Raw genomic sequence first — 26,950 nt, 5'->3', positions numbered from 1 at the left:
TCCTCTTTGGATTATGACAAGGAATTTGATGAGGAATTTGAGTTATATCAGAGTGAGTCTGTCCTGTTACTTAGTGGGGCTCTAACTTGGGCCCCTGAGATCGGGGGTAGTCAGCTGGGAATTCCTCTATAACTGACTCATGGTGTAAACTCTGAGCAAATCATGGAGCATGGCTAGACTCCTAGCAAAGAATTCTCAACTCACTTTCTTCAAGTCTCTTTTTATATCTTTCAAAAAGTACACTATATTGTGTCAGTGAACCACACCTATGTAATTCTAATTACCCAGGAGGCTTAGATCTGAGGATCATGGTTTGAGGTTAGCCCAGACAGAAAAGTCCATGAGATTCTATCTCCAATTAACTACCAAAAAGCTGGGAAGGGGCTGGGAAGGTGGCTCAGTGGTAGAGCGCTTGCCTTGCATGCCTGAGGCCCTGGGTTCAATTCCTCAGCACCACATAAGCAAAAAGAAAAAAGCCGGAAGTGGCGCTGTGGCTCAAGTGGTAGAGCACTAGCTTGAGCTAAGAGCTGAGGGGCAGTGCCCGGCCCAGAGTTCAGGCCCCACGACCGGACCCCCCCCCAAAAAAAAAAAGTTTTAATCAAATATTTATCACTGCATTATAGAGGTTAAGACTTTTTGTTGGTCATGGGGCTTGAACTCTGGGCATGGGTGCTTGTCCCTCAGATCTTCAGCTCAAGGCTAGCACTCTACCACTTGAGCCACAGGCACCACTTCTGGTTTTCTGGTGGTTTACTGGAGATCACAGTCTCACGGACTTTCCTGCCTGGGCTGGCTTTGAACTGCAATCCTCAGACCTCAGCCTCCTGAGTAGCTAGGATTACAGGCGTGAGCCACTGGCACCTGGCTGAGGTTTTTTTTGTTTTGTTTTTTGGGTCTGGTCATGGAGCCTGAACTCTGGGCCTGGGCGCTGTCCCTCAGCTCTTCAGCTCAAGGCTAGCGCTCTACCACTTAAGCCACAGCACCACTTCCGGCTTTTTTCTTTTTGCTTATGTGGTGCTGAGGAGTTGAATCCAGGGCTTCATGCATCCAAGGCAAGCGTTCTACCACTGAGCCACCAAGCCCCAAGGTTAGACTTTTAGTTCAAAGTAATGATAAAATCCTGAATTTTTTTTCTTTTGGAAAGCATTCATTATTTATGTGTCACACTATGTCAGAGGCTGGTGATACAGAAGTGATGTAGACATGGTGCCTGGAATGTGTGTAGTGGAAAACTACCAGAAAGAGTAAGCATATACAAAACCATAGCTTTGATCATAAGCATATTTCAAGCTTTATCTTGAAAAAGCAGAATTACTCTTACTTCTGTTTAAGCCAAAGAAAGACGAAATGCAACAAATTAAAGAACTTGGCTTCATACTTTTATAATGTGGTTTTTCTCCATATGTGCGTATCTAAGTCAGTGCTAGCTGGTTCACTGGTAAATATGTCCACCAGCCAGAATATATCCACTGGTTTAATTACTCCTTTTTCTATTATTATCTGGCATTACTCAGTGAACCTGTTAATGGTAGATTAAAAAAGCCAAACAAGAAGATCCAATAAGGCTTTGAATTTAAGTGGCCAACTTGAAGAGCTTCAACTGAGGATCTGGATCTATAGATATATGTGCTTTCAGATTAATAACTCCCTTGCCCCTATATCTGCCTTTGCAAACCTACGCCCAATGTTTGCCTAGTATGTGCTAGACTCTGAGGTAGATCCCCAGCACGTAAAAACAAACCAAAGAACCCCAAAAAGCCACAAAGGGAAAAGCCAATACCAAAAGTGCTATAAACATTTTATTTTTTTTAAGAAAGTAGCTTCAGAAAAAGAGGAAAATAATCTAGATTATTTATTTATATATATATTTTTAATAAAAACCTTTACATAATCTTCATGCATAAAGACCCAGGGGGTGGCCACGTTGTCTGTGACAGTATTAATACCAGTTGTCTCAGGCCAATACCTGGGGCTTCCCATAGCCGGCAGTAATGCAGTGAAGGCCCTCTACCTGGCCCCAAAGTCCAGCCCTTGCCTACCTCAGTATGACTTTTCCTTTTGGGGAAGGTGGTTGAAAGGCAGGAAATGCTCTAGGGCTAAAATGGGAAGGGAAAGGAAAGCTACCCAACTTGCCCTTAAAAAAAAAAAAACAAACAGAAAACAAAAAACCTAACTCTTCAGGATAATCCAGACAGGAGTTTCAGAAAGATGACTGATAAACAGGGACCAACTAAGATCTGGGAGCTTCCTATGTGAATCATATCATGTGATATGTAACCTGGGACTGTAGGGAAGTAGAAAAACCCCATTCTATTTCCTTCCTCCAACCCTCGTTTGCCTTTAAAGCTGTTAACCTGTCTAGAGACATATTCCCTTCCTGCTGTGGATAGTTCATCCGTTAAGGAAGAACAGTTACAGATCAATATGTTTGTTCTTGTTTCTTTGAAAGAGTCCTGGTATAAAAGGGCTGAAGAGGGAGTAGAGTAGCAATGTTGGCATGGGGAAATCACAAGGTCCAGAATGCCTGGGGGGTGGAAAAGAACTCCCTGGTTCTCTGGAAGAATCTGCAAAGGAGTTTTATTGACCTTTTTTTTAAGAGGAAAAAATGAATGGTCTTGAGGATGGCAAAAGACTTGTCTCTTTTTTGGTTCCAGAAGCCCTTATGCTATGTTCAGTATTAAGAAAAGCCCTGAACAATTGGAGGAATCTGCCTGGGGCAGCAGTAAGGGAGAGTAGATTCCATAGCCAACTCAGAGATTGGCAATTGGTGTCAGTCAAAACACTGCTGGAGACTGCTTTGTCGTGAGTGTGAATGAGCATGTGAGTGTGGTAGCAAGAGCCTGGGGCTCACTGGCTCCCAACAGTCAGTTCTCGCAGATAGGACTGTGTGAGACTGCGCAGTTCGTCCAAGGCATAGTCCTCAGGCATGGGCAGCCGGCCAATGTGTGGAGCAAGTAGGCGTAAAGGGACTCGCTGAGGGTCTGGTGTTGATTCTGAAGTTGCATCAGGGACATGCTGAAGGCTCAGTACCACCCGCAGCAAATTGGCTATACGCTTGGCCATGTCTAGAGAGAAAAGATAGAATGAGTACTGAGGATGGGGCTGGGGAAGAGTGGGTACTCATAGGGCCATCAGGAAGGGCAGAGGCTACAAGTTTACCTGATTGAGCTAGACGATCCTTGGCATTGTGACATTGGATCTGTTCTATGCGGTTGCACAGTGACGTCACTTTGGTATGTAACTTCTCTAGTTCATAACCTGAGCAATCCACCTACAGAGAAGCAGAGAAACCAATTAGCCAACAAAAGTTTCTATCATTTTAATCTATAAATATATAAAAACAAAGTAATAAGGCAGTCAAGGAGAAAACTCCATGCTAGCTAGCATACAGCTTAACTGCTGAAGACAAAGCAGTAACATATAGGAAGGCAGTGCTCAGAGCCTTGTGGCAAGGTCTTGAAATCATGATTCCTGAACCATGTAATTAGCAAGCTTTAATATGGCACCTAAAATCTAGATAAATCTGGATTCAAAGATGGTATAAAATTTCAAGAATATGCATAGTAAGAGGTTGTGCCTGAACTAGCATTGATTTAGGTCTCCTGGTTCCTAGTCCATGTCCATTTCTAATACCACAGGGTCTCTATTTCATTTTGCTTTATGTTCTAATCCACTCCTACTGCTCCAGTTAGGATCACTGTATTATTCCCTAAATCTAACTTCTAGCGTAATTCACCAGTCCTTCATTCTCTATACCAGGGCCATTGCCCAAGCTTAGTTAACGATTACTTCTAACTTGAAATAAATTAGGGCCTCAACTGTACTACCTTTAGTGTTAATCTCTCTGTATCCAATTTCCTACCATTCATTCAGAGTAACTTTTTTTTTTTTTTTTTGGTCAGTTGTGGGGCTTGAACTCTGGGCTTGGGAGCTGTCCCTCAGCTCTTCAGCACAAGATGAGCTCTACCACTTGAGCCACAGAGCCACTTCCCGTCTTCTAGTAGTTTACTGGAGATAAGAGTCTCATGGACTTTCCTTCCCAGCCTGGCTTGAACCATAAACATCAGATCTCAGCCTACTGAGTAGCTATGATTAGAGACATGAGCTATCTGGCACCCATCAAAATCCATATTTTTATCTATTACTTATGCTCCGAATACTTCCAGACACCTTTTAATTTTGGTGGAACTAGGCTAGAACTCAAGACCTCATTCCCTATTCAAAGCATTTTATCCCATCTACTCAAATACAACTCTTCACAGTGAACTAGTCTCCCATCACTTCCTCCTCCCTAAATGGCTCACTCAACCCTTCCAATATCTATTATTAAATCCACTTTCAAGGGGCTTGCAATCTTCTGTATATACAAGTATTATTCTATTCATCAACCAGAATCCACGGTTTTGTTTTGTCTTTTTCTGTTTTTGCTAGTACTGGGGGCTTGAGCATTTTTGCTCATGGCTAGCACTACCACTTGAGCTATGTCTCCAGCTCTGGCTCTAATGTTAGTTAACTGGAGGTACATAAGAATTTCTCAGATTTGGGCTGGGAAGTTGGCTCAGCGGTAGAGCGCTTGCCTTGCATGCATGAGGCCCTGGGTTCGATTCCTCAGCACCACATAAGCAAAAAGAAAAAAGCCAGAAGTGGTGCTGTGGCTCAAGTGGTAGAGCGCTAGCCTTGAACTGAAGAGCTGAGAGACAGCGCCCAGGCCCAGAGTTCAGGCTCCACAACCGGACCCCCCCCAAAAAAAGAATTTCTCAGATTTGTTTGTCCAGGCTGGCTTTGAATATGATTCTCAGATAGCAGCTTCCTGAGTAGCTAGAATTACAGGAGGGGGCCCCCACCTTCCGTTTTTTTGCCCCAGTTTTTTGTTTTTGTCGGTTGTGGGGCTTGAACTCTGGGCCTAGGCGCTGTCCCTCAGTTCTTCAGCTCAGGCTAACGCACTACCACTTGAGCTATAGCACCACTTCCGGTTTTCTGGTGTTTTTTTTTTTGGGGGGGGGGTGCGGTCGTGGGGCCTGAACTCTGGGCCTAGGCGCTGTCTCTCAGCTCTTCAGCTCAAGGCTAGTCTTCTACCACTTGAGCCATAGCACCATTTCCGGCTTTTTTTCTTTTTGCTTATGTGGTGCTGAGGAATCGAACCCAGGGCCTCATGCATGCAAGGCAAGTGTTCTACCACTGAGACACCTTCCCAGCCCCTCGGTTTTCTGGTGGTTTTTATTGGAGGTTTTTATTTCATGGACTTTCCCACCTGGGCTGGCTTTGAACTGAGATCCTCAGATCTCAGCCACCTGAGTACCTGGAATTATAGGCGTGAGCCACCAGCACCTGGCTCCTTGAGCTCTTTAGCTCAAGGCTAACACTGTACCACTCTGAGCCACAGTGACACTTCTGGTTTTCTGGTGATTATTTAGAGATAATTTCATGGACTTTTCTGCCTGGGCTGGCTTTAAATGTCAGTCCTCAGATCTCAGCCTCCTGAGTTGCTAGGATTACAGGTGTGAGCCACCAGCACTCACTCAGAATTATCTTTAGTTCTGTAGAAAAGTCTCACTGAAAAAAAGTCTAACTGAAGCCAGGCAATGGTGGCTCATGCCTGTAATCCTAGCTACTCAGGAGGCTGAGATCTGAGGATTGACATTTAAAGCCAGCCCAGGCAGAAAAGTCCATGAAATTATCTCTAAATAATCACCAGAAAACCAGAACTGGTGCTGTAGCTCAACTGGTAGAATGCTCACCTTGATCTGAAAAGCTGAGGGACAGTGCTCAGGCTTAGAGTTTCAGCCCCATGACAAAAAAAAAAAAAAAAGAAAGAAAGAAAAAAAAAAAAAGTTTTTATATAGCTGTCAAAATAGCCACATCAAATTATTCTTACCAAAATGTCCAACCTGCAATGACAGTGCTCTCTCTCTACCAGTGAGCTCAAATACATAGGAGGGTCTCTGGAGATGTCTAAAATTTTAAAGGTCAAGGAACAAGAAAACTGGGTAGTGGCTTAAGGAATTAAGGTACCTGCTGAATATGATGGAGCATTTCAATGACTTGAATATAGTCCAGGTAAACAAGCCCAGATGTTTCCCAGTCCTGAATTAGGCTACTGCGTTCTGGAGGTGCCAGGTCTTCCAAAAAACCCTTCAGAAAGTCATAGTTCTCATTAATGATGGCATCTGGAAAAACAAAATATTGAGCATAATGTCTGTACAGTGTCTCCAAAAAGGGTAGAAGACCTGCAAGAAAACTAAGGAAGTGAGAAGAAAAAAAACAAAAAACAATGTTGGGTGAGACTTGAGAATTACAAGGAGACAACTTGAAAAATAAAAGCCTCCAAAGGGAAATGTGAAGAATTTCAGGTGTAGGTCACCAGGCAGCTATTTCTGGTATAACACAAAATTTCCATAAACGTGAAAAGAGCTTAATCTTATCAGTGCATATGAGAGATATTTCTGCAAAAAAAACAAAAACAAAAACAGCCTTGCAATCGTTATCTTCTCTTCCTTTTAAGATTCTCATCCTAGCTAAGCTTCTTCTGTAGGGTTTTCTCAAAGCATGATTTCATTCAAGCTCTCCAGGTCTTGTACTGAGCATCATCTGGCCTGGATTATCAGAAGGCTTGAAAGTTGGAAGAATTTGGAGTTATTCCAGGAGATTTGGGCCCTCACACTCACCAGAAGCTAAGTGTCGGATGACAAGTTTGTGGCAGCGGTTCCAGTGACCAGCTTTAAACAAATAGAGAGCCTCTAAATGCTTATCAGATTCCATGTGGGCTCGCACAGCTTTGGCCTCATGAATCCACTCAGCAGGTACACAAAGTTTCTGGGTAAGGAATGTCTCCTTAGCCCAAGATTCAGGGGTCTCCACCAGCTGGCAGTGCCGGGTAAGCAGCTCTCGAACAGCCTTCTCGCGCATGCTACAGGAAGAGAGAAGCTGGAATAAATACTATCCTCAGTTATGGAAAACTGCTTTGGGGCAGCCTCTTTAGAGGTCTAGAGCAATTCAAACTTCACTTTAAAAGGAAAACAAAACCCATCACACCATAGTTTAATAAGATAGAAGAGTACCTAAGCATACAGTGTTCTCTTTATGAAAATCCCAATACTCTAGGGAAGGAAGGCTGCCATCTTCCTCAGGAGACCTTTTTCAGCTAGGATGTTTTATTTCCTGTTCAGTAACTGTTGCTCCCACCTAGGGGATTAAGGACAGGGAATAAAGCAGTTCCCCATAGACTAGTCCAAGTATATTCCTTCTTTCCAACATGGTCAGTATAAATAAAAAGTAGTTTCTGCTAGGTGCTGGTGGCTCACGCCTGTAGACCTAGCCTACTCAGGAGGAGTCTACGATCTCAGGATTGTGGTTTGAAGCCAGCTGTAGTAAGAAAAGTCCATGACACTCTTATCTCCAATTAACTGCCAAAATTGCTGGAAGGAGAGGTATGGCTCAAGTGGAAGAGCTCCAGCCTTAAGCCATAAAACTCATGGACAGCATCCAGGCCCTGAGACACAAAAAAATTAGTTTTTATATGGAAAGTCTCTTGTAGGACTTGGCTTCCCTTTTCCAAGTTACCAGCCTTCCTAATTAATTCTCTCTAGACTAAGGCTCCTTAAGTAGTCCTTTTCAGAAAAAAAATCTTGGTCTCTTTTCTGAACTCCTCAGTCCAAGGACTGAAAAGACTATATATCATACACACACACAATAATATATATATATATATATGTATATATATATATGTATATATATGTATCTCTGCCCGTGCACGCTGTTGGGGCATTGTCCCTGAGCTCTTTAGCTCAAGGCTTGAGCCACAGCAGCACTTTTGGTTTTCTAGTGGTTTTTAAGAGATAAGAGTCTCTTGGATTTTCCTGCCTTGGACTGGCTTTGAACCATGATCTTCAGATCTCGGCCTCCAGAGTAGCTAGGATTACAGGGTGGGGAGGGGTGTCAGTTGTGGGGCTTGAATTTAGGATCTGGGATCTGTCCCTGAGCTCTACTGCTCTAGTACTTTGAGCCATAGCTCCACTTCAGTTTTTGTTGGTTAACTGGAGATAAAAGAGTTTCATGGAGACTTTTCTGCCCGGGCTGGCAGACTCCTGAGTATAGCTAGGATTACAGATATGAGCCACAGGTGCCCAGCTCATATTCTTTTATAGGAAATGGGACCTCCTCCCCCAAAGCCAACTCTGAAATATCTTATCAGCCAGCCTTTTACCAACTGGAATCCCCTGAGTAAACTCAAAAGAACAGTCTGGGGTCATTTTACTTTCTGTTAAAGGGCAAAAGGAGAAAATCTGTGCTAAAAGCTTTTCACTACTAGAGTTCAGGCCCCATGACTACCCACCCCCCCCCAAAAAAAGCTTTTCACTTTCACTTTTATTTATTTTTTTTGGGTCCGATCATGGGGCCTGAACTCTGGGCCTGGGTGCTGTCCCTCAGCTCTTCAACTCAAGGCTAGTGCTCTACCACTTGAGCCACAGCGCCATTTTGGTTTTTTTCTTTTTTCTTTTTTTTTTTTTTTTGAGTCACTGTCACTTTTGTCACTTAAGAGTGACAAAGCAGGCCAGGCACTCACACCTGTAATCCCAGCTACTCAGGAAGCTGAGATCTGAGGTTCAAAAAGCCAGCCTTAGCAGGAAAAATCCATGAGATTCTGATCTCCAATAAACCACCAGAGGGGCTAGGAAGGTGGCTCAGTGGTAGAGAGTGCTTGCCTTGCATACATGAGGCCCGGGGTTCAATTCCTCAGCACCACATAAGCAGAAAAAGCCAAAGTGGCACTGTGGCTCAAGTGGTAGAGCGCTAGCCTTGAGCTGAAAGGCTGCAGGATAGCACCCAGGCCGAGCTTAAACCCCATAACCAACCCAAAAACAAAACTAACAAAGCAGAAGGTCTTACATTATGGTTGTATGAGTTAGACACTTCAATTTGTTATTTACTAGTTGTGCAACCTGAAGCAAAAGTTAAATCCTAGTCCTATCTTTAAAATAGAGATGATGACAATGATAATTATTTTGAGGCAGAGCTTCACTCTATAAGGTCCAGCTGGTCTCAGACCCATGATCCTCCTACCTAGCTAATTCTAGGATTATAGGTACATGCCACCATGCCCTGTTAATAGGGATTTTAAGGGGCTGGGAAGTTGGCTCAGTGGTAGAGCGCTTGCCTTGCATGCCTGAGGCCCTGGGGTTCGATTCCTCAGCACCACATAAGCAGAAAAGGCCGGAAAGGGTACTGTGGCTCAAGTGGTAGAGCACTAGCCTTGAGCTGAAGAGCTGAGGGACAGTGCTCAGGCCCAGAGTTCAGGCCCCACAACCGGACCCCCCCCCAAAAAAAATAGGGATTTTAAGACAATCTACTTCATAAGTTTATTATTAGCATAAAAATCAGTTAATATATGTAACATACTTGGAAAAGAGTATAAACATATATAAAAACACTAATAGTCAAGTACCATATAAACGTTTGTTATTATTGTTCATACTGTGTGGCCACCATTATAAAAAACTAAATCAGTCAAGTGCTGCTTCTCATGCCTGTAAACCCAACTACTCAGGTGGCTGCGATCTAAGGATTATGGTTTGAAGCCAGCCTGGGCAGGAAAAGTCTGTGAAATCAATCTCTGATTAACCACCAAAAAGCAAGAAGTAGAGCTGTGGTTCAAATGGAAGAGCACTAATGTTGAGCAGAAATGCTCAGTGACAGTGCCCAGGCTTTGAGTTCAAGCCCCAAGACAAGCATACATACAGAGAAAACTAAACCAAAGTGAAATTTTACATTGTTCAAACCACTGTGAGAAAAGATGTTTCTCTAGTATTCTTTCAGAATAGGAAAGAAGTTCCCCATCTCTATACCACAAGGTTGTATTGGTAAATACAACACAATACAAACTGTGGATGATAAGGGACGGAAAAAGGCAGTAAACCAAGAAAAAGCAGGACTACTCTTCCTGCTCTCTCAGAGATCCACTAAAGCAGTTCAGCCAGCACTACTTTGCCTAAAGTTAATGTTGCTGCTCTCCTCATATCCTATACCTTTTCCTTTCTTTTCTCTTTGTTTTGTTTTTTTGGTGGAGGGGGTCTGTCATAGGGCTTAAACTCTGGGCCTGGGCACTGTCCCTGAGCTCTTCAGCTCAAGGCAAGGGCTCTACCACTTAAACCACAGCACCACTTCTGGTTTTCTGGTGGTTTATTGGAGATAAGAGTCTCAGAGTTTTCTGCCTTGGGTTGGTTTTGAACCATGATCCTCAGATCTCAGCCTTCTGAGTAGTTAGGATTACAGGCGTGAGCCACCAGCATCCAAAACAGGGTCTCATTAATACTAAGCTCAGATTGTACTGGAACTTGCTGTGCTTAGTCATGGCTGACCTCAGATTTATCACTTCTATGCCTTAGCTACCCAAGACCACAATATACTAGCTCACTTCAATGTCTTACTTCGATTATATAGGTTCCTTGAAGCTTATCTCTAGATGCCCCTTGATCATTGCAATTCAGAGCTTTGTGATAAATATAATTTTGTATGTAATCACAAAATCATTTTCCATTGTTTCAAATAACACAGTCTGTGTTAAAGACAAAATTGTCTTAACGTTTATCACATGGCTGAATCTCATGTACAATCTCAACAATTATTTGTTTGCATTTTTGGTACTGGGAAACAAATCTAGATCCTTACTTATGCAAGGTGCTCACTACTAAACTATATTTCTAACCCTTGCTGAATGGAGCCCTAAAAGACCGAATCCTTTGGCATTTCCCTGTAGAGGTACTCAGTGGGTTCAACAGTGTCTCACCTTGAGTTTTCAATGTGCAGGAGAACAAAGATGGCCCACTCCCAGAGACCCTCACTTTCCAGTTGGCCAGCATAACTGGCCTGCAGCACACCCTCACACTGCTCTGAGAGATGGGTATAATTAAGAGCTCGCAGCACTTCCCACAAGTGCCAGCTTAGGCGATAGTCCAAAGGATCTGCAGTTATGCTTCGAGGCTCCAACAGCTGATTGAGATCATAATGTCTGCAGAGGAAAAAGTGTTGAGAGTTACTACACCAAGCTAGCACTGAAAAGGTCAGCTGTTCTGGCTATGTCTCAGAAGATACCCATCATCTTATGAACAGCAGCTTCACCTAGACTATAGATCCTACAAAAACCCATGAGGCTGCCTGAGCAACAGGTTTATCATTCCAATGCATGGAATCTTAACAGTTTTCACTCTCCAATCTATCAAAAATATAATGTTCATTGCCTTTCTTAAGCATGATTACCCTTCTATTACCTGAAGTTTTGGGGTATTAATTCTTCTGCTGAAACAACTTTATCTCAGTTATTTTCTTGTACATCTTGTAGTTTTTACTTTTGATTTTTATCCTTAATGAATATTATATTATTCTTTGTATAGGAATCCAAGTGCCTTGGGCTTTAAAAGTGTCCCTGTACAGTTTTGCTAGAGCCTAGGGACTTCAATGGTGCTGGACCATTGATAAATCCCTAGCTTGCAATTCACAAACATGAGAATAGTATAAACTCAGGTTCTATACCTGCAAGCTTTAAAGATCTGGGGCTTAGATTATTAACCAGTAAGTTCATTTTTAATTAAGAGCTCAGACATTTTATTCCTTCTGATTACTTCCCTTAGTAATAAGTCAAGTTTTTCTAGATCAGTGATTGTAAATACAGTGTTATTAAGAAAAGTTCTATTATCTGCCTTGACTAATATGCCTTGAAATGTTGCTAAAGTGAGTTATTAGATTAAAAGATTCTAATTAAGCCAGGTGCTGGTGGCTCATGTGTGTAATTCTAGCTACTAAGTAAGGATCACCGTTGGAAGTCAGACTAGGTAGGAAAGTCTGTGAGACTCCAATATTTCCAATTAAACACTGAAAAAGCCAGAAGTGAGCAAAAATAGCTCAGGGACAATGCCCAGGCCCTGAGTTTAAGCCCGGAGACTGGCACCCTCCCCACTTCTCTCCCAAAAGTATATGTAAAACAGTGGCAATTCTACTGGACAGTACAGTTCCAGATCATTTTTAAGATATAAGGTGTAAGGGGCTGGGAAGGTGGCTCAGTGGTAGAGTGCTCGGCTTGAGCTGAAGAGCTGAGGGATAGCACCCAGGCCCAGAGTTCAGGCCCCACAACTGACCAAAAAAGAAAAAAAAAAATCTATGGTGTGGAATTTATGTAAAGGTTTTAGTCAAAGCAATTACCTTTCCTGAGACAAGTGTATATTCAGTATCCCAGTCTGACTTTGACTTTGGCTTCTCCATTTCTGGGGCTTTAAAATAGCCCTTTGTGGTCTTCTAAATGAATGGATTGACAAGTACCTTAGAGATTAGTAATCATAGCTCTAGGTGGGCTTGTGAGGGCACTTCTGAGAGTATTAACTAAGGAGAGGGAGACCTACCTTGAATGTGGGTGACATCATTCCACAGGCTAGGGGGCCTAGGTGAAAAAGGGGAAAAAGGAGAAAGCCAGCTAGTACAGGCATTCCTCTCTAACTCCTGATGCCATGATGTGGGCTGTTATGCTCGGCCATACCCTCCCAGCCATAATGGACTGAAATATCAGAAACTATAAGCCTTAATAACTCCTTCTGCCTTTTAACCTAAGGTCAGGAACTGTATCAAAATTACAAAAGGGTGACTAGTGTACAACTTTTTTCTGTATGCTTAAAACCTTACATACAATGTCAGTAATTATATACTTGTAAAACATACCTATTACCTCCAAAAGTTACTTTATGTCCTCTGTCCTGCCATTCCATTTTTCTTTTCTTTTTTTTTTTTGGGTCTGGTCGTGGGGCCTGAACTCTGGGCCTGGGCGCTGTCCCTCAGCTCTTCAGCTCAAGGCTAGCGCTCTACCACTTGAGCCACAATACTACTTCCGGCTTTTTTCTTTTTGCTTAAGTGGTGCTGAGGAATAGAACCCAGGGCCTCATGCATGCAAGGCAAGCGCTCTACCACTGAGCCACCTTCCCAGCCCTGCCATTCCATTTTTAATACCCACCATTACCAGGCAATTAACATGCTTTTGACATTATAGTTTTCATTTTCCATATAATAGGTACTATTTTAATCTCTCTGGGTTTGGCTTCTTCCAAAATTACCATTTTGTAACTACTTGATAGTTCATTTTATTTTACTGCCAACTAGGATTCCAAAATATGTTATATCACAACTTACTATCTAATTTCTACCTGCTGATGGGGAAATTTTGGTTATTTATAGTTTTAGATGTTTACAAATAAAGCTACTACAAATACTAATATATGCACATGCATTTTCATTACCCAGGAGTGGAATGGCTGAATCAGATTGTAGGTTTCTGTTTAACTTTTAAGAAGCTGCTATTTATTTATTTATTTAGTCAGTCAGTTGTGAGGCTTGAACTCTGGGCTTGGGCCCTGTCCCTCAGCTCTACCCTCAGTGCTCTACCACTTGAGCCACAGCGCCACTTCCAAGTTTTCTAGTGGGTTATTGGAAATAAGAGTCTCACGGACTTTCCTTCCCAGGCTAGGTTTGAACTGTGATCCTCAGATCTCAGCCTCCTGAGTAGCTAGGATTACAGGCATGAGCCACCTGTGCCCAGAAGCTGCTAAATTGTTAACCAAAATATATCATTTCTATTTTTTAAAAAAGTAACCTTGCTGGGCGCTGGTGGCTCAGACCTCTCTCTAATCCTAGCTACTCAGGAGGCTGAGATCTGAGGATTGCGGTTCAAAGCCAGCTGGGACGGGAAAGTCCATGAGACTCTATCTTCAATTAACCACCAGAAAACTGGAAGTGGCACTGTGGCTCAAATAGTAGAGTGCTCACCTTGAGTTGAAGAGCTGAGGGACAGTGCCTAGGCCCAGAGTTCAAGCCCCATGACTAACAAAATGACACAGAGGTATGGTAGAGCACCACCAGCATTGAGTGAAAATTTAAGCAAGAGCATGAAGGCTTGTTCTTGCTATGATGGCACTCAACCACTTGAGCTATGCCTCTAGCCTCCCTTTAGCTGGTTATTTTAGAGACGAAGTCTGGGATTACAGGAATTAAAAGTTACTGGCTAGGGGGCTGGGAAGGTGGCTCAGCGGTAGAGCACTTGCCTTGCATGCTCGAGGCCCTGAGTTCAATTCCTCAACACCACTTAAGCAAAAAGAAAAAAGCTGGAAGTGGCGCTGTGGCTCAAGTGGTAGAGCGCTAGCCTTGAGCTGAAGAGCTGAGGGATAGTGCCCAGGCTCAGCATTCAGGCCCCACAACGGGACCCCCCCCCAAAAAAAAATAGTTACTGGCTAACTTTACACTTTAATTTGGTGACTCTGATGGAGGGAATGCCCTTAAAGAAACATGATCAGGGCTGAGAATGTGGTTCGGTGATAAGAGTGCTTGCCTAGCATGCATGAAAGCCCTGGGTTCTATTCCCCAGTACCACATAAACAGAAAAAACCGGAAGTGGCATTGTGGCTCAAGTGGTAGAGTGCTAGCTTTGAGCAAAAGAAGCTCAGGGACAGTGCTCCAGGCCCTAGTTCAAGCCCCAGGACTGACAAAAAAAAAAAGAGAGAGAAACATACCAAATAAAAAGAAAGGAAGCAATCAAAACTGACAGAGCCTTTATACTGAAGGAATATAAATATGTCTTGATTTTTACATTACATCAATATATAATCAGAATATAAACTATAACAAGATAGCGCTGTTTACAAATGGGAAAAACATGCGAATAGACACTTTAGCAAGAAAATGTTCAGATGGTGAATAAGCACATGAAAAAAGTCCTTAGTATTATGGAAATACAAAGCAAAAAATAAGGTTTGAAAGATGATTATGTACTACTATTAGATAAAACTATTAGATATTGGTTTTTCTTTTTTGAAGTTATATATATTTATTTGTCGGTTGTGGGGGCTTGAACTCTGGGCCTGGGTGTGGTCCATCAACTCTTCAGCTCATGACGAGTGCTCTACCACTTGAGCCACAGCGGCACTTCGGTTTTCTAGTGGTTAATTTGGAAATAAGAGTCTCATGGAGTTTCCTGCCCGGGCTGACTTTGAACCGTGATCCTCAGATCTCAGCCTCCTGAGTAGCTAGGATTATAGAAGTGAGCCACTAGCGCCCAGCTTTGAAGTTATATTTTAAGTAGTTCACTCTGTGTTTTCTGTGCACCTTTATGGCACACTTTTTTTTTTTTTTGTCGTTGTGGGGCTTGAACTCTGGGCCTGGATATTATCCCTGACCCCTTCAGCTCAAGGCTAGTGCTCTACCACTTGAGCCACAGGGCCACTTCTGGTTTTCTGGTGGTTAATTGGAGATAAGAGTCTGAAGGACTTTCCTGCCTGGGCTGGCTTTGAACGGCAATCCTCAGATCTCAGCCTCCCGAGTAGCTAGGATTACAGGTGTGAGCCACCAGTGCCTGGCTTATGGCATACTTCTTTAATTATCAAGCTTGGGAGGCTAAGAAAGGAGTCTGAGTTCAGCCTATGCTATGCTACATAAGAAGTTCCAGGCCAGTCTGCGCTACACAGCTAGACCTTGTCTCACAAATACAAATTAAACTCACAGGCTCAAGTGAACCATCTGCCTCAGCCTCTCAAGTATCTAGGACTACAAGCTTGGGCCACCACAGGCTCAGCTCAACACTACTTTTAAATAAAAAATATTTACAGAAGCTTTGTCTATAATAGCAAAAATCAACAGTATCTGTTCATTAAGAAATGATATATGAATTATGCAAAAATCAACACAAAATAAAAAAACCGAAGGACAAAAACCTCCAAAACCAAAATTCTGCTGTACATATTAACATAGGTAATCTCATGATCATTATGCTCAGTGAAAGAAGCCAGGCACAGAAGAACACACAGAATCTTACTCACATGGAATCAGAAAAAGGAAAAAAAAAAAATTTTTTTTTTTTTTTTGCTTGCCAGTCCTGGGGCCTGAACTCAGGGCCTGGGCACTGTCTCTGAGCTTCTTTTGCTCAAGGGTAGAACCACTTGAGCCGCAGCACCATTTCTGGCTTTTTCTATTTATGTGGTACTGGGGAATAGAACCCAGGGCTTCATGTATGCTAGGCAAGCACTCTACTACTGAGCCACATTCCCAGCCCTCATGCAAAATTAACTTGTAACAGAAAAGCCAGTAAAAGGATGTTTGAAGCTGAGTATTAATTCCCAGAGGGCAATTAGGGAATTTTTTTTTTTTTTGTGGAGTAAAAGAAATATCTTGGTTTTAATAATGTGACATTTTGGTAATTACCATCAAACTGCATACTATTTATTTGTCAGTTATGGGACTTGAACCTAGAGCCTGAGCTCTGTCCCTGAGATTTTTTTGCTCAAGGCTAGTGCTCTATGGCTTTGAGTCACAGCTCCACTTCTGGTTAATTAGAGATGAGCTCCTCAGATCTCAGCTTCTAGAGCAGCTAAGATTATAGGCGTGAACCACCAGCACCTAGCTTCAAACTGCACACTTTTAAGTCTTATCTCATTAAAGTTGATTAAAATAATTTTAAGGGTATTCTTTCTACCCAACTACAAGTTATTTGGTAATTATATAGATTTATAGCAACTTATGGTATATGAGAGGGGAAGGATTCTATAGGGTCTTAGAGCATTCTCAAGTAACTATAAAGCCTAGTCCTGGGTTACCTGTCACTGTAGAGTTTTAGAAGGTGAAAACAAACATCTTGAAGTGGTCTCTGCGAGTCTTGCTCCTCCTCTATCAAACAGCCAGAACCCTCTAGGTATGAAGGAAGCGGGGAACAGGCATACCTGTCACCCTCAGAAGTATTCTGAAGGGGAAGAATTTGATAAAACAATCAGCTTGTTAGTGTCATTCACTAGAGATTATCATGTCTTGATTTAAATGCCTTAGGCCTAACTACTTGGGAGGTGAAGTGTGGCTCAGTGGCTCACACCTCTAGGCATAGTTCTTTGGGAGGTAGAATCTGAGAGGCTAGCCTGGGCAAAAAGTTCTTGAGATGCTCCTATTAATCAGTAAACAACTGGGCTCAGCAAAGCATGCCTGCCATCTCAACTCTGTAGGGAATGTCAATAAGGGGATCATAGTTCACACTAGCCCATTCATAAAAGCAAGACCTTACCTGAAAAAAAATGAAAGCAAAAATTGGAATAAGCAGTAGAACTGCCAGGAAAACACCTTTTGTTCAAACCCTAGTATTTAAACAAAACAAAAAGCAAAGCAAAAACCAAATTAAATGACAAAAAGTAAATAAAAATAAAAAGGGTGTGATAATCCAAAGACATCTACGGGAGATTTTCTGGTCACTGACATATTCCACTGTCTTTAATGAACCAGTGAGAATTAAAGATAGCAAGCTGGTCATGGTAGCAGATGCTTGTAAACCAATACTCAGGAAGCTAAGAACAATGAGTGTGAGGCTTGCTTGAGCTACCTAATAGTCCTGTCTCAAAATATACATATCCTATATCTTAAAACAAAAAAATGACAGCATTAAAGAAAACATTGTTGAGTAACAGATCATGTGTACATATACTTTATTTTCTTTAAAAAATGATAATAAGGGGGCTGGGAAGGTGGCTCAGTGGTAGAGCACTTGCCTTGCATGCCTGAGGCTCTGGGTTTGATTCCTCAACACCACATAAGCAAAAAGAAAAAAGCCGAAAGTGGCGCAGTGGCTCAAATGGTAGAGCGCTAGCCTTGAGCTGAAGAGCTGAGGGACAGTGCCCAGGCCCAGAATTCAGGCCCCACGACCGGACCTCCCCCCCTCCAAAAAAAATGATAATAAGGGGCTGGGAAGGTGGCTCAATGATAGAGTGCTTGCCTTGCATGCATGAGGCCCTGGGTTCTATTCCTCAGCACCACATAAGCAGAAAAGGCCGGAAAGGGTGCTGTGGCTCAAGTGGTAGAGCACTAGCCTTGAGCTGAAGAACTGAGGGACAGTGCTCAGGCCCAGAGTTCAAGCCCTATTTAAAAAACAAAAAATGAAAAACAACCCCCCCCCACCAAAATGATAATAAGCCAGGCACCCAATGGCTCACCCCTGTAATCCCAGCTATTTAGGAGGGGAGATTTGATGATAGTGGTTCATAGTCAGCCCAGGCAGGAAAGTCTTTGAGATTCTTACCTCTAATTGGCTACCAAAAATCTGGAAATGGAGCTGTAGGCCAAAGTAGCAGAGTGCTAGCCTTAAGCACAAAAGCTCAGGGACACTATCTAGGCCTTGAGGTTAAGCCCCAGAACCAACACACACAAAAAACTGAAACAAAACAAAATCTATGATACTTTAACCTAAACACTGATACACAGGGGATTGAAAGTTTGAAGTACTAATCAGAGGCAAAATCAAACCTGAGGTCAGGTTATAGAAGCAAGGAATTTCCAAAGGATAAAACAGTATTGGAAATGAAGAACCCTGACCAAAGAAGCAGTAACTTAGTAGAAAGAAGTTATCTGTGGAGATGGGGCCAGTGGTTTCCCAGTACCACTATTATAACAACAAAAACAATAAAGAAAGGAAAAGGGGAAAGTTAACTGGGGGAACCCATCATTGTAAATAAAAGAAAGCAGATATTCAGAGAAGACAGATACTCTAGAGGCAAGATTAAAGGATAAAGTTTCCCATCAGGTCTCCACAGTCCATTTCAAGCTTAGAGTTCTTTTAAAGAAAGAATAAAAAAAATAGTAATAAAAATACAGTACAGCTATGTACATATGACGATAAAAGTTATTTCCTAGACATGGAAATAAGAGGTTTCCTTTGTTGTTGTTTTTAATGTACTATATGTGATTTGTTTTTTTCTTGTGTTTTTTTTCTCTATGGTTACTATGGTTAATCCCTTGTTGTCACTGTATTTTATTTTGGTACCCTGGGTATTGTATATACATTTATCTGAATTAGGGGAACAACAAAATGGTGAGACAAAGAAAAAGAGCAAACCAATGCAACAGCTGATACTCACAAGACAATATGTTTGAAATGAACTGTACAACTTGGGGGCAGGGGGAGGACTGGCAGGGAGGGAAAGTGGGAGAAAAATGAGGGAAGGGGTAACAAGTTCGACAAGACATGTACTCACTACCTTATATATGTAACTGTAACCCTTTTGTACATCACCTTGACAATTAAATTAAGTTAAAAAAAGGTACAGTATAATGAAAATGTAAACTCAGGCACTGGTGGCTCATGCCTATAATCTTAGCCACTCAGGAGGCTGAGATCGGAGGATCATGGTTCAAAGCCAGCCCCAGCAATAAAGAGACTCTTATCTCAAATTAACTAACCCCCCCTTCAAGGGGAAGAGTTGGGGAGGGAAGGGATGGTAGGGGAAAAACAAAGGAGGAGGCAACAATGCTCCTTGATAGGAAATGTACTCATTACCTTACTCATGGAACTGTAACCCCTCTGTACAGTATCTTTCCAATAATAATTTTAAAACAAAAACAAAAAAAATTCTGCCAGAAAACCAGAAGTGGAGCTGTAGCTCAAAATGGCAGAGCACTAGCCTTGAATAAAAAACGCTCAGGGACAGTTCCCAGACCCTGAGTTCAAGCCCCGCAACTGACCAAAATATAATTAATTTAAAAATGTGATGATAGCTTTCTCTGCATGACTCCTACGGCAAAGCAGAACACCTTCCAGGATTCTTGCTTGGTTCTATACTGTATATACCTACCTGAAATGCTTCTTCATACATGCTGAGTGCTCTGGAAATAGAGGCTGTTGGTGGAAGCAAATACCAAAGATGTACAGCAAGGGAACGTTTCCAATCCAGCTGAGAGCACACATTGATTTGCTTCTGCTCTGAGAGCTGCCATACCTGCAGGAGACAAAATCATTACCACAACTACTATATTTCATCTTGTTACACCTGATGTCTTCAAGCTATTCATTTATTCAATGTTATAGTGTAAATATGAACTGTCTCCCATAGATGTTTGAAGACTTGGTCCCTAGGTAGTAGTGATGTTTTGAGGGATGGTGGGAACCTCAGGAGGTGGGGGTCCAGTGGGAGGAATCAGATCACTGGGGACAGGTCCTTGGGGATCTTTTCCTTGTTCACAGAACCTTTCCTTCTCTCTGCTTCCTTGCTGCTATGAAGCAAGCAGCTCTGTCCAATTAAATGATCTCTGTCATGATTTGCCTTACCCTGCCCCAGAAACAACTGGACTAGCTGATAATGGACTGAAATCTCTGAGATCATGAACCAACAATTATTCTTCTTTAACAAGTTTTCCTTAACTATTCTATCACAGAAGAAACTAACACATTCAAGTAATATTTTAATTAAAAAGATGGATTTGCTCAGCACCACATAAGCAGAAAAAGCCAGAAGTGGTGCTGTGGCTCAAGTGGTAGAGCACTAGCCTTGAGCTGAAGAGCTGAGGGACATCGCCCAGGCCCAGAGTTCAGGCACCATGACCAAAAAAAAAAAAGAAAGATGGATTTGGTGAGATAAGAGCAGAGTAGGTTCTTTTTCATTGTCTTCACTGCTTATATTTTTTTGCGTGTATGTGTGTGTGTGCTGGTCTTGGGGCTTGAATTTGGGGGCTGGGTGCTGTCTCAGCTATTTATAGGCTCAAAGCTAGGGGCTCTACCAACTGAGTTCTACTTCCAGTCTTTAGCTGGTTAAAGGGAGATAAAGAGTCTCATGGGACATTTTTCCTTGGGCTGGCTTGAACCTTGGTCCTCAGATCTTAGCCTCTTGAGTAGGTAGGATTATAAGCACAAGCTACCAGCTCTTGGCCTATAAGTTTTTTAAGAGCATAAATTCTTATCAGCTATTTTATTTCTAAAAATTGGTTTTAAGAATATAGTCACCTGAGTGCTGGTGGCTTACAGTGATAATCCTAGCTACTCAGGAGGCTGAGATTTGAGGATCATAGTTTGAAGCCAGACAAGGCAGAAAAGAATCTGAAACTCTAACCTTCACTTATTCAGCAAAAGGCTGGAAGTCCACCTGTGGCTCAAGTGGTAGACCATTAGCTTTGAGCAAAAAAACTAAGGGACAGTGCCCAGGTCCACGCCCCAATAATGATGCAAACGTGTGCATACTTTTACATATGCAACACACATGCGTACACACAGTAACAATAGAGAACTTAATTGTATTCTATCATTCGTTACAGGAATGGGCAGAAAGAATGATGGCTAACATGGGAGGATGATGGAGGCTGAACACTGTTGAAATGGATTACTTTTAACTATGAAAATACAGCAATGAACTTGTTGAAATTGTTTTGGGAAATGGGGCAGTGAGCGTGATAAGAGGGAATGAGATTGATTGGAATACAGTGTAAATGTAACAATGAAATTACATCCTGTATACCAAATGTAAGCTAAAATTAATAATGATGCTATGTTGAGGGTGTAGCTCAGTGGCAGAGCCTATAGCATGCACAAAAGCCAAACATCAGCACTCCCAAAAACCAAGCAACCAATCCAGCAAGTTAACAAACTCTTATCAGAATTTCTCAGAAACTTCTATTGCCAGGTTGGGCAATAAAAATAAAAACAAGGGCCAGGCGTGAATGGCTCAAGCTTGTAATCCTAGCTACTCAGGAGGCTTAAAACTGAGGACTGTGGTTCAAAGCCAGCCTGGGCAGGAAAGTCCGTCAGACTCATCTCCAATAAACCACTAGAAAATCAGAAGTGGCCCTGTGGCTCAAGTGGTAGAGCGCTCCCCTTGAGCCGAAGAGCTGTGGGACAGCACCCACGCCCAGAGTGCAAGCCCCATGACCGACAAAAAAAAAGTCTATACATAGTAAATAAGAAAAAAAAGTTGCAGCCAGGTGCTGGTGGCTCACGCCTGTAATCCTAGCTACTCAGGAGGCTGAGATCTGAGGATCGCGGTTCAAAGCCAGCCCGGGCAGGAGAGACCGGGAGACTCCTATCTCCAATAAACCACCAGGAAACCGGAAGTGGCCCTGTGTATCACGCTGTAGAACGTGTTTGCCTTGAGCTGAAGAGCTGAGGGACAGCGCCCAGGCCCAGAGTTCAAGCCCCACGACCAACAACAACAACAAAAAAAAAGTTGCAGAATTACTATGTATAATTGTTTTGCATAATAACATATAACTATGAATACATATATGATGATATAGATTTAAAATGTTCAGATAGCTAAGTTACTTACACTTATTATGATGGTATAGGATATGGCATATTTTAATTTTTTGGTTTCTATGTAACTTTTTTTTTTGGGGGGGGATGCACATCCTAGGGTTTGAACTCAGGGCCTGAGTGCTGTCCCTGAGCTTTTGTGTTCAAGGCTAGTGCTCACTGCTTTGACTCATAGCACCATTTCTAGCTTTTGGGTAGTTAATTGAAGATAAGACTGTCATGAACTTTCCTGCCCTGTCTGGCTTTGAATCTTCGATTCCTAAGTAGCTAGGATTACAGGCCACCAATGCCCAGTTATAGTTAGATTTTTGTTTTGTTTTGTAGATAGAGTCTCTCCATCCTCACTGTCTCCTGGGGCTGGGGTTAACATACCTACCTTTTCAATATGAAAATATTTCTAGTGACAATTAACAAAAAGGGCCAGTTATAGGTAACAGTATGCAGAGGTATATTTTTGCTTTTACCTTACTAGCTTTGAATTTGTGAGAAATTAACCTAGTATGGTAAAGGAGATAATACCGGTTTTCCAGCCAAGAGGGCAAAGATGCGCAATCTCTCATCCTGGATGAAACAGTCAGCCTGGAGCTGATGCCAATCAGCCAGCTGCATGGTGAGTAGCTCCCGGACTGACTGGCTACCCACCAACTGAGATAAAAGAAGGGCAAGGCGATGATCCCCTGTGTAAGAGAAACAAAAGTTCTCTGTTGATTATGAAGGATTTATGGTCTTAGATACTTGGGGCATTATATTCTTATTCCAGCCTTTAACATCTATAATCCAGGACTTAACATCTATAATTATTTCCAGGAGTAGTGCCAAAATACTAATAACTTAGCATTTTCTGCTTAAGTAGAAACATGAAAAATAATTGAACGTAAATTACATAATTACATAGCATATAGAAATTAATAGACTGATTCACAAAATAAGTTCTGTGACCCTATACAAGACAGTGCATTTATAAAACAAAAGAAAAAACACAATTCAAAGGTCTGTAGGGAAAAAAAAAGAAATGACATAATTGAAAACATAACTAGAATGTACTATTGTGGTAACACAGAGAACTGGGAAACTCAAATCTAGAGACAAAATGTATGTATGCTTGCTATAAAGTGAATGGGTGGATCTTTTATTCCCATAAGCACAATAATCTCTAAAATTTGTTAAGGGCAAGGGGTAAGGGCAATAAAAAAATTCTAACAAGAATGTAGAAGGCGGGCTGGGAAGGTGGCTCAGTGGTAGAGCGCTTGCCTTGCAAGCATGAGGCCTTGGGTTCGATTCCTCAGTACCACATAAGCAGAAAAATCTGGAAGTGGCACTGTGGCTCAAGTGGTAGAGTGCTAGCCTTGAGCTGAAGAGCTGAGGGACAGCGCCCAGGCCCAGACCAACCCCCCCCCCCCAAATAAAAAGGAATGTAGAAGGCTAGGAATTCCAATTTATGCTTTCTAGTGATTTCTTCTAGTGATTTCTGAGGGGCAGTGAGTAGGAAATAGGTAGTAGCACAAACAACCATACTGCTTACCTGAATGCTGTGCAAGAGAGCAGGCCTCACTGATCCTGTTGCCTGTGAGGTAGCTGAAGACAGCCTCTATAGGGTTGTCTTTTCGGGTTAAGGAAACTTCTTCTTCAATCTGAGGTGCAGCAGTATGGGATAGCCAGCGAGAAAAAGCTCTTCTTCGTTCCAGAATCTGAATGTATTCAATGGGCTCATCTAGCTGGTTGTCAAGTTCCTTCAGGTGACCCCATAGGGCTTCACATAATGTCCATGTGAGGCTCCAGGGCTTCACAACTAATGAAAAGACAAGAAAGCAATGCTATGACACAAAGTCTTCTTGTACCAGTCAGACTATTACTCTAATTGTGGTGTTAAAATATATGAATAAACACCAGGAACACTTAAGCTGATTATCCTGAATGAATTACTTAGCTTTGCTTACCAGTTTCAGTGGTATGATTTAGCTACTTTAGCTCACTCTATGTACCTGTGGTACTTAGGTAACAAATACAACCCTAAGCCTCCACTAATACCATTTTAGATGATAAGCACAAAGAGTTAAAACAAGCAATAAAGGGCTGGGAAGGTAGCTCAGTGGTAGAGTGTATGCCTTGCAAGCATGAGGTCATGGGTTCTATTCCTCAGTACCACATAAACAGAAAAAGCCGGAAGTGGCGCTGTGGCTCCAGTGGTAGAGCGCTAGCCTTGAGCTGAAGAGCTGAGGGACAGCGCCCAGGCCCAGAGTTCAGGCCCCATGACTGGCAAAAACAAAACAAAACAAAACAAGCAATAAAGAGAAAAATAACTGTAACATACACAATGTAACTATGTAATAGTTAACAGTGCTTGCAGTTGAATAAACAGTTATAGGGAATTAACTGACTTGCCCCAAGTTGTGGACTATATTAACAGTCAGAATTCAAATACAGATAATGAAACTTCATTCTCTTAACAGCAAGCTCCACACGCCCAGAAGCTGGCACTCTAAATAATTACAGTTGTACATGGGCCATTTGTAATACATGTAGCAAGCTAGTAAGCACTGCCTACTTATTCCAGTATTTCCTACTTACTCACTGGTTCCCCCATCAAGCTATTATTTTAAGAAGGGGGGTGGGAGGGTGTTCTTTATTATTTTGGCTGGTCCTGGAGCTTGAATTCTGGGCCTGTCCCTGAGCTTTTTCTGCTCAAGGTTAGCACTCTACCACTTAAGCCACAGCTCCACTTCCAGTTTTTGTTTCTTTTTTGTTGGTCTTGGCACTTGAACTCTGGGCCTGGGCACTGTCCTTCAGCTCTTCAGCTCAAGGCTAGCACTCTACCACTTGATCCACAGCACCACTTCCAGCTTTTTCTGTTTTGTGGTGCTGAGGAATCAAACCCAGGGCCTCATGCATGCGAGGCAAACACTCTATCACGGAGCCACTTTCCCAGCCCCACTTCCAGTTTTTTGATGGTTAATTAGAAATAAGAGTCTCATGGACTTTCCTGCCTGGGCAAGCTTCAAAATGCAATCCTCAGATCTCAGCCTCCTGAGTAGCTAGGATTACAGGTGTAAGCCACTGGCACCTGGCAAGGGAGTGGTGGTTCTTTATATCAAACTATAGTCCTGGGGCTTGAATTCAGCGTCTGGACACTGTCCCTGAGCTTTTTTGCTCAAGACTAGTGTTCTAACATTTGAACTATAGCTTCACTTCTTCCATTTTTTGGGTGATTAGTTGGAGATAATAGTCTTATGAACTTTAATGCCTGGGTTAGCTTTGAAATGTGATCTTCCAAATCTCAGCCTCCTGAGTTGCTAAGATTACAGGCAAGAGCCACTGGTGCCTGAACTTAGGGTCTAGGCACTGCTCAAGGCTAGCACTCTATCACTTAAGCCACAGTGCTCCTTCCGGCTTTTTCTGTTTATGTGGTACTGAGGAATCAAACCCAGGGCTTCATGCATGCTAGACAAGCACTCTACCACTAAGCCACATATTCCCACAGCCCATAGTACTAATTATTATTATTTTTCTTTGTCGGTGTGGGGCTTGAACTCTGGGCTTGGGCACTGTCCCTGCGCTCTTCAGCTCAAGGAGAGCACTCTACCTCTTGAGCCACAGTGTCAATTCCAGTTTTCTAGTGGTTTATTGGAGATAAGAATCTCACAGACTTTCCTGCCTGGGCTGGCTTTGAACCATGATCCTCAGATCTCAGCCTCCTGAGTAGCTAGGATTATAGGCCCGAGCCACCGACACCCGTAGCACTAGTATTTTTATATCTTCAACCTACTGATCTCTATTCCACTAGCTAAGCAAGCAAGCACCTTGTGTTAGTGTGGACCCAGGCAGCTATTTGTGACTTCCATGCAGACTGAAAGAGTTAATTCTAATAGTGGGAAATGTAGGCAACCTAATGGAGGGACTTGGGGTGATTCCATTAGGAAAGGCTTGCCAGACCTCTATTAAGAGAAGTATGATTATCTCTGTGGATGGGTAGGAGAAGGGATTAGGACAGAAACTGGTATGTCTGGGCAGGCAAGACTGCTTATATTCTTCCTACATGCTAGATTAACTAGATAAACTAATCTAGATAAGCTAGATTAGTTTAACTACTTTCTCCACTCGTAGAACCCCAGAGACAGTTGGTGGAAATCTGGCCCCTGTGAGGGCATTTCCCATGCCCACGAGTGCACTGACAAGAGCACCTTTGGTGAAAGGGGGTATCCAACTAAGTCATTTTCAGGATTGGTGAGTGGGGGCTACCTAAGGGCAGCTCCTGCACTTGAGGTATGGTAGATCAATGGCAAAATTCACCCCAGCAGCAATCACTAACTTAGCTCTCGTCCCAGTGGGCAAGGCAGCATGGCAGGCTTGCCTTCCATATAGCCCTTTCAGGTTTGAACCGATTGGTCCTGAGACAGGGAAAAAAATCCTCACTGCCCTGTTTCCAGAAGCCTAAGAAAACAAGAGAACTGTCAGTGGATGTGGTGGTTCAGCCTGTATTCTCAGCTATGCAAAGGTAGGAATCAGGGAATCAGATTTCAAGGCTAGCCAACGCTAAAAAAAAAAAAAAAAAGTGACACTCCATCTTGACCAATGGCAAGGTGCAGTGATGCATACCAATGACATAGGAAGCACAACTATGAAGATCACAGTACAGGCTGACTTGGCATAAAGTGAGATCCTATCTTGAAAATAACTAACAACAACAAAAAGCTGGTAGAGTGGCTCAAGTGTTAGTGTACCTGCCTGGCATGAGAGAAGTCCTGAGATAAAAAATTAGTATCAGCAGTTCAACAAGGAACCACTAAATTTTTTTTTTTTTGGGTCTGGTCATAGGCCTGAACTCTGGGCCTGGGCGCTGTCCCTCAGCTCTTCAGCTCAAGGCTAGCACTCTACCACTTG

The 26,950-nt window shown here is 42.5% G+C and overlaps 1 protein-coding gene across 2 annotated transcripts in view; it reads right to left on the bottom strand.

Annotated features, from left to right (window-relative positions):
- Positions 1 to 1,839: 1,839 nt before the first annotated feature.
- The window catches only part of Nup98 (nucleoporin 98kDa), a 113,917-nt gene continuing 88,806 nt past the window's right edge, over positions 1,840 to 26,950 (bottom strand). For both annotated transcript variants that reach the window (XM_013014110.1, XM_013014111.1), the window contains exons 25-33: positions 23,595 to 23,861; positions 22,592 to 22,749; positions 19,626 to 19,769; positions 16,617 to 16,759; positions 10,784 to 11,005; positions 6,666 to 6,907; positions 6,013 to 6,167; positions 3,160 to 3,271; positions 1,840 to 3,065 (exon numbers count right to left, since the gene is read on the bottom strand). In XM_013014110.1, coding sequence (XP_012869564.1) covers positions 2,848 to 3,065; positions 3,160 to 3,271; positions 6,013 to 6,167; positions 6,666 to 6,907; positions 10,784 to 11,005; positions 16,617 to 16,759; positions 19,626 to 19,769; positions 22,592 to 22,749; positions 23,595 to 23,861 — 1,661 coding nt within the window. In that variant the 3' untranslated portion in view covers positions 1,840 to 2,847. The remainder of the gene's footprint in view (positions 3,066 to 3,159; positions 3,272 to 6,012; positions 6,168 to 6,665; positions 6,908 to 10,783; positions 11,006 to 16,616; positions 16,760 to 19,625; positions 19,770 to 22,591; positions 22,750 to 23,594; positions 23,862 to 26,950) is intronic.

Source organism: Dipodomys ordii, unplaced genomic scaffold (assembly GCF_000151885.1).
Source record: "Dipodomys ordii isolate 6190 unplaced genomic scaffold, Dord_2.0 Scaffold22, whole genome shotgun sequence".
Classification (NCBI taxonomy): Eukaryota; Metazoa; Chordata; class Mammalia; order Rodentia; family Heteromyidae; genus Dipodomys; species Dipodomys ordii.
The sequence above is the reverse complement of the archived record's forward strand: the minus strand, read 5'-3'. Positions and strand labels throughout refer to the sequence as shown.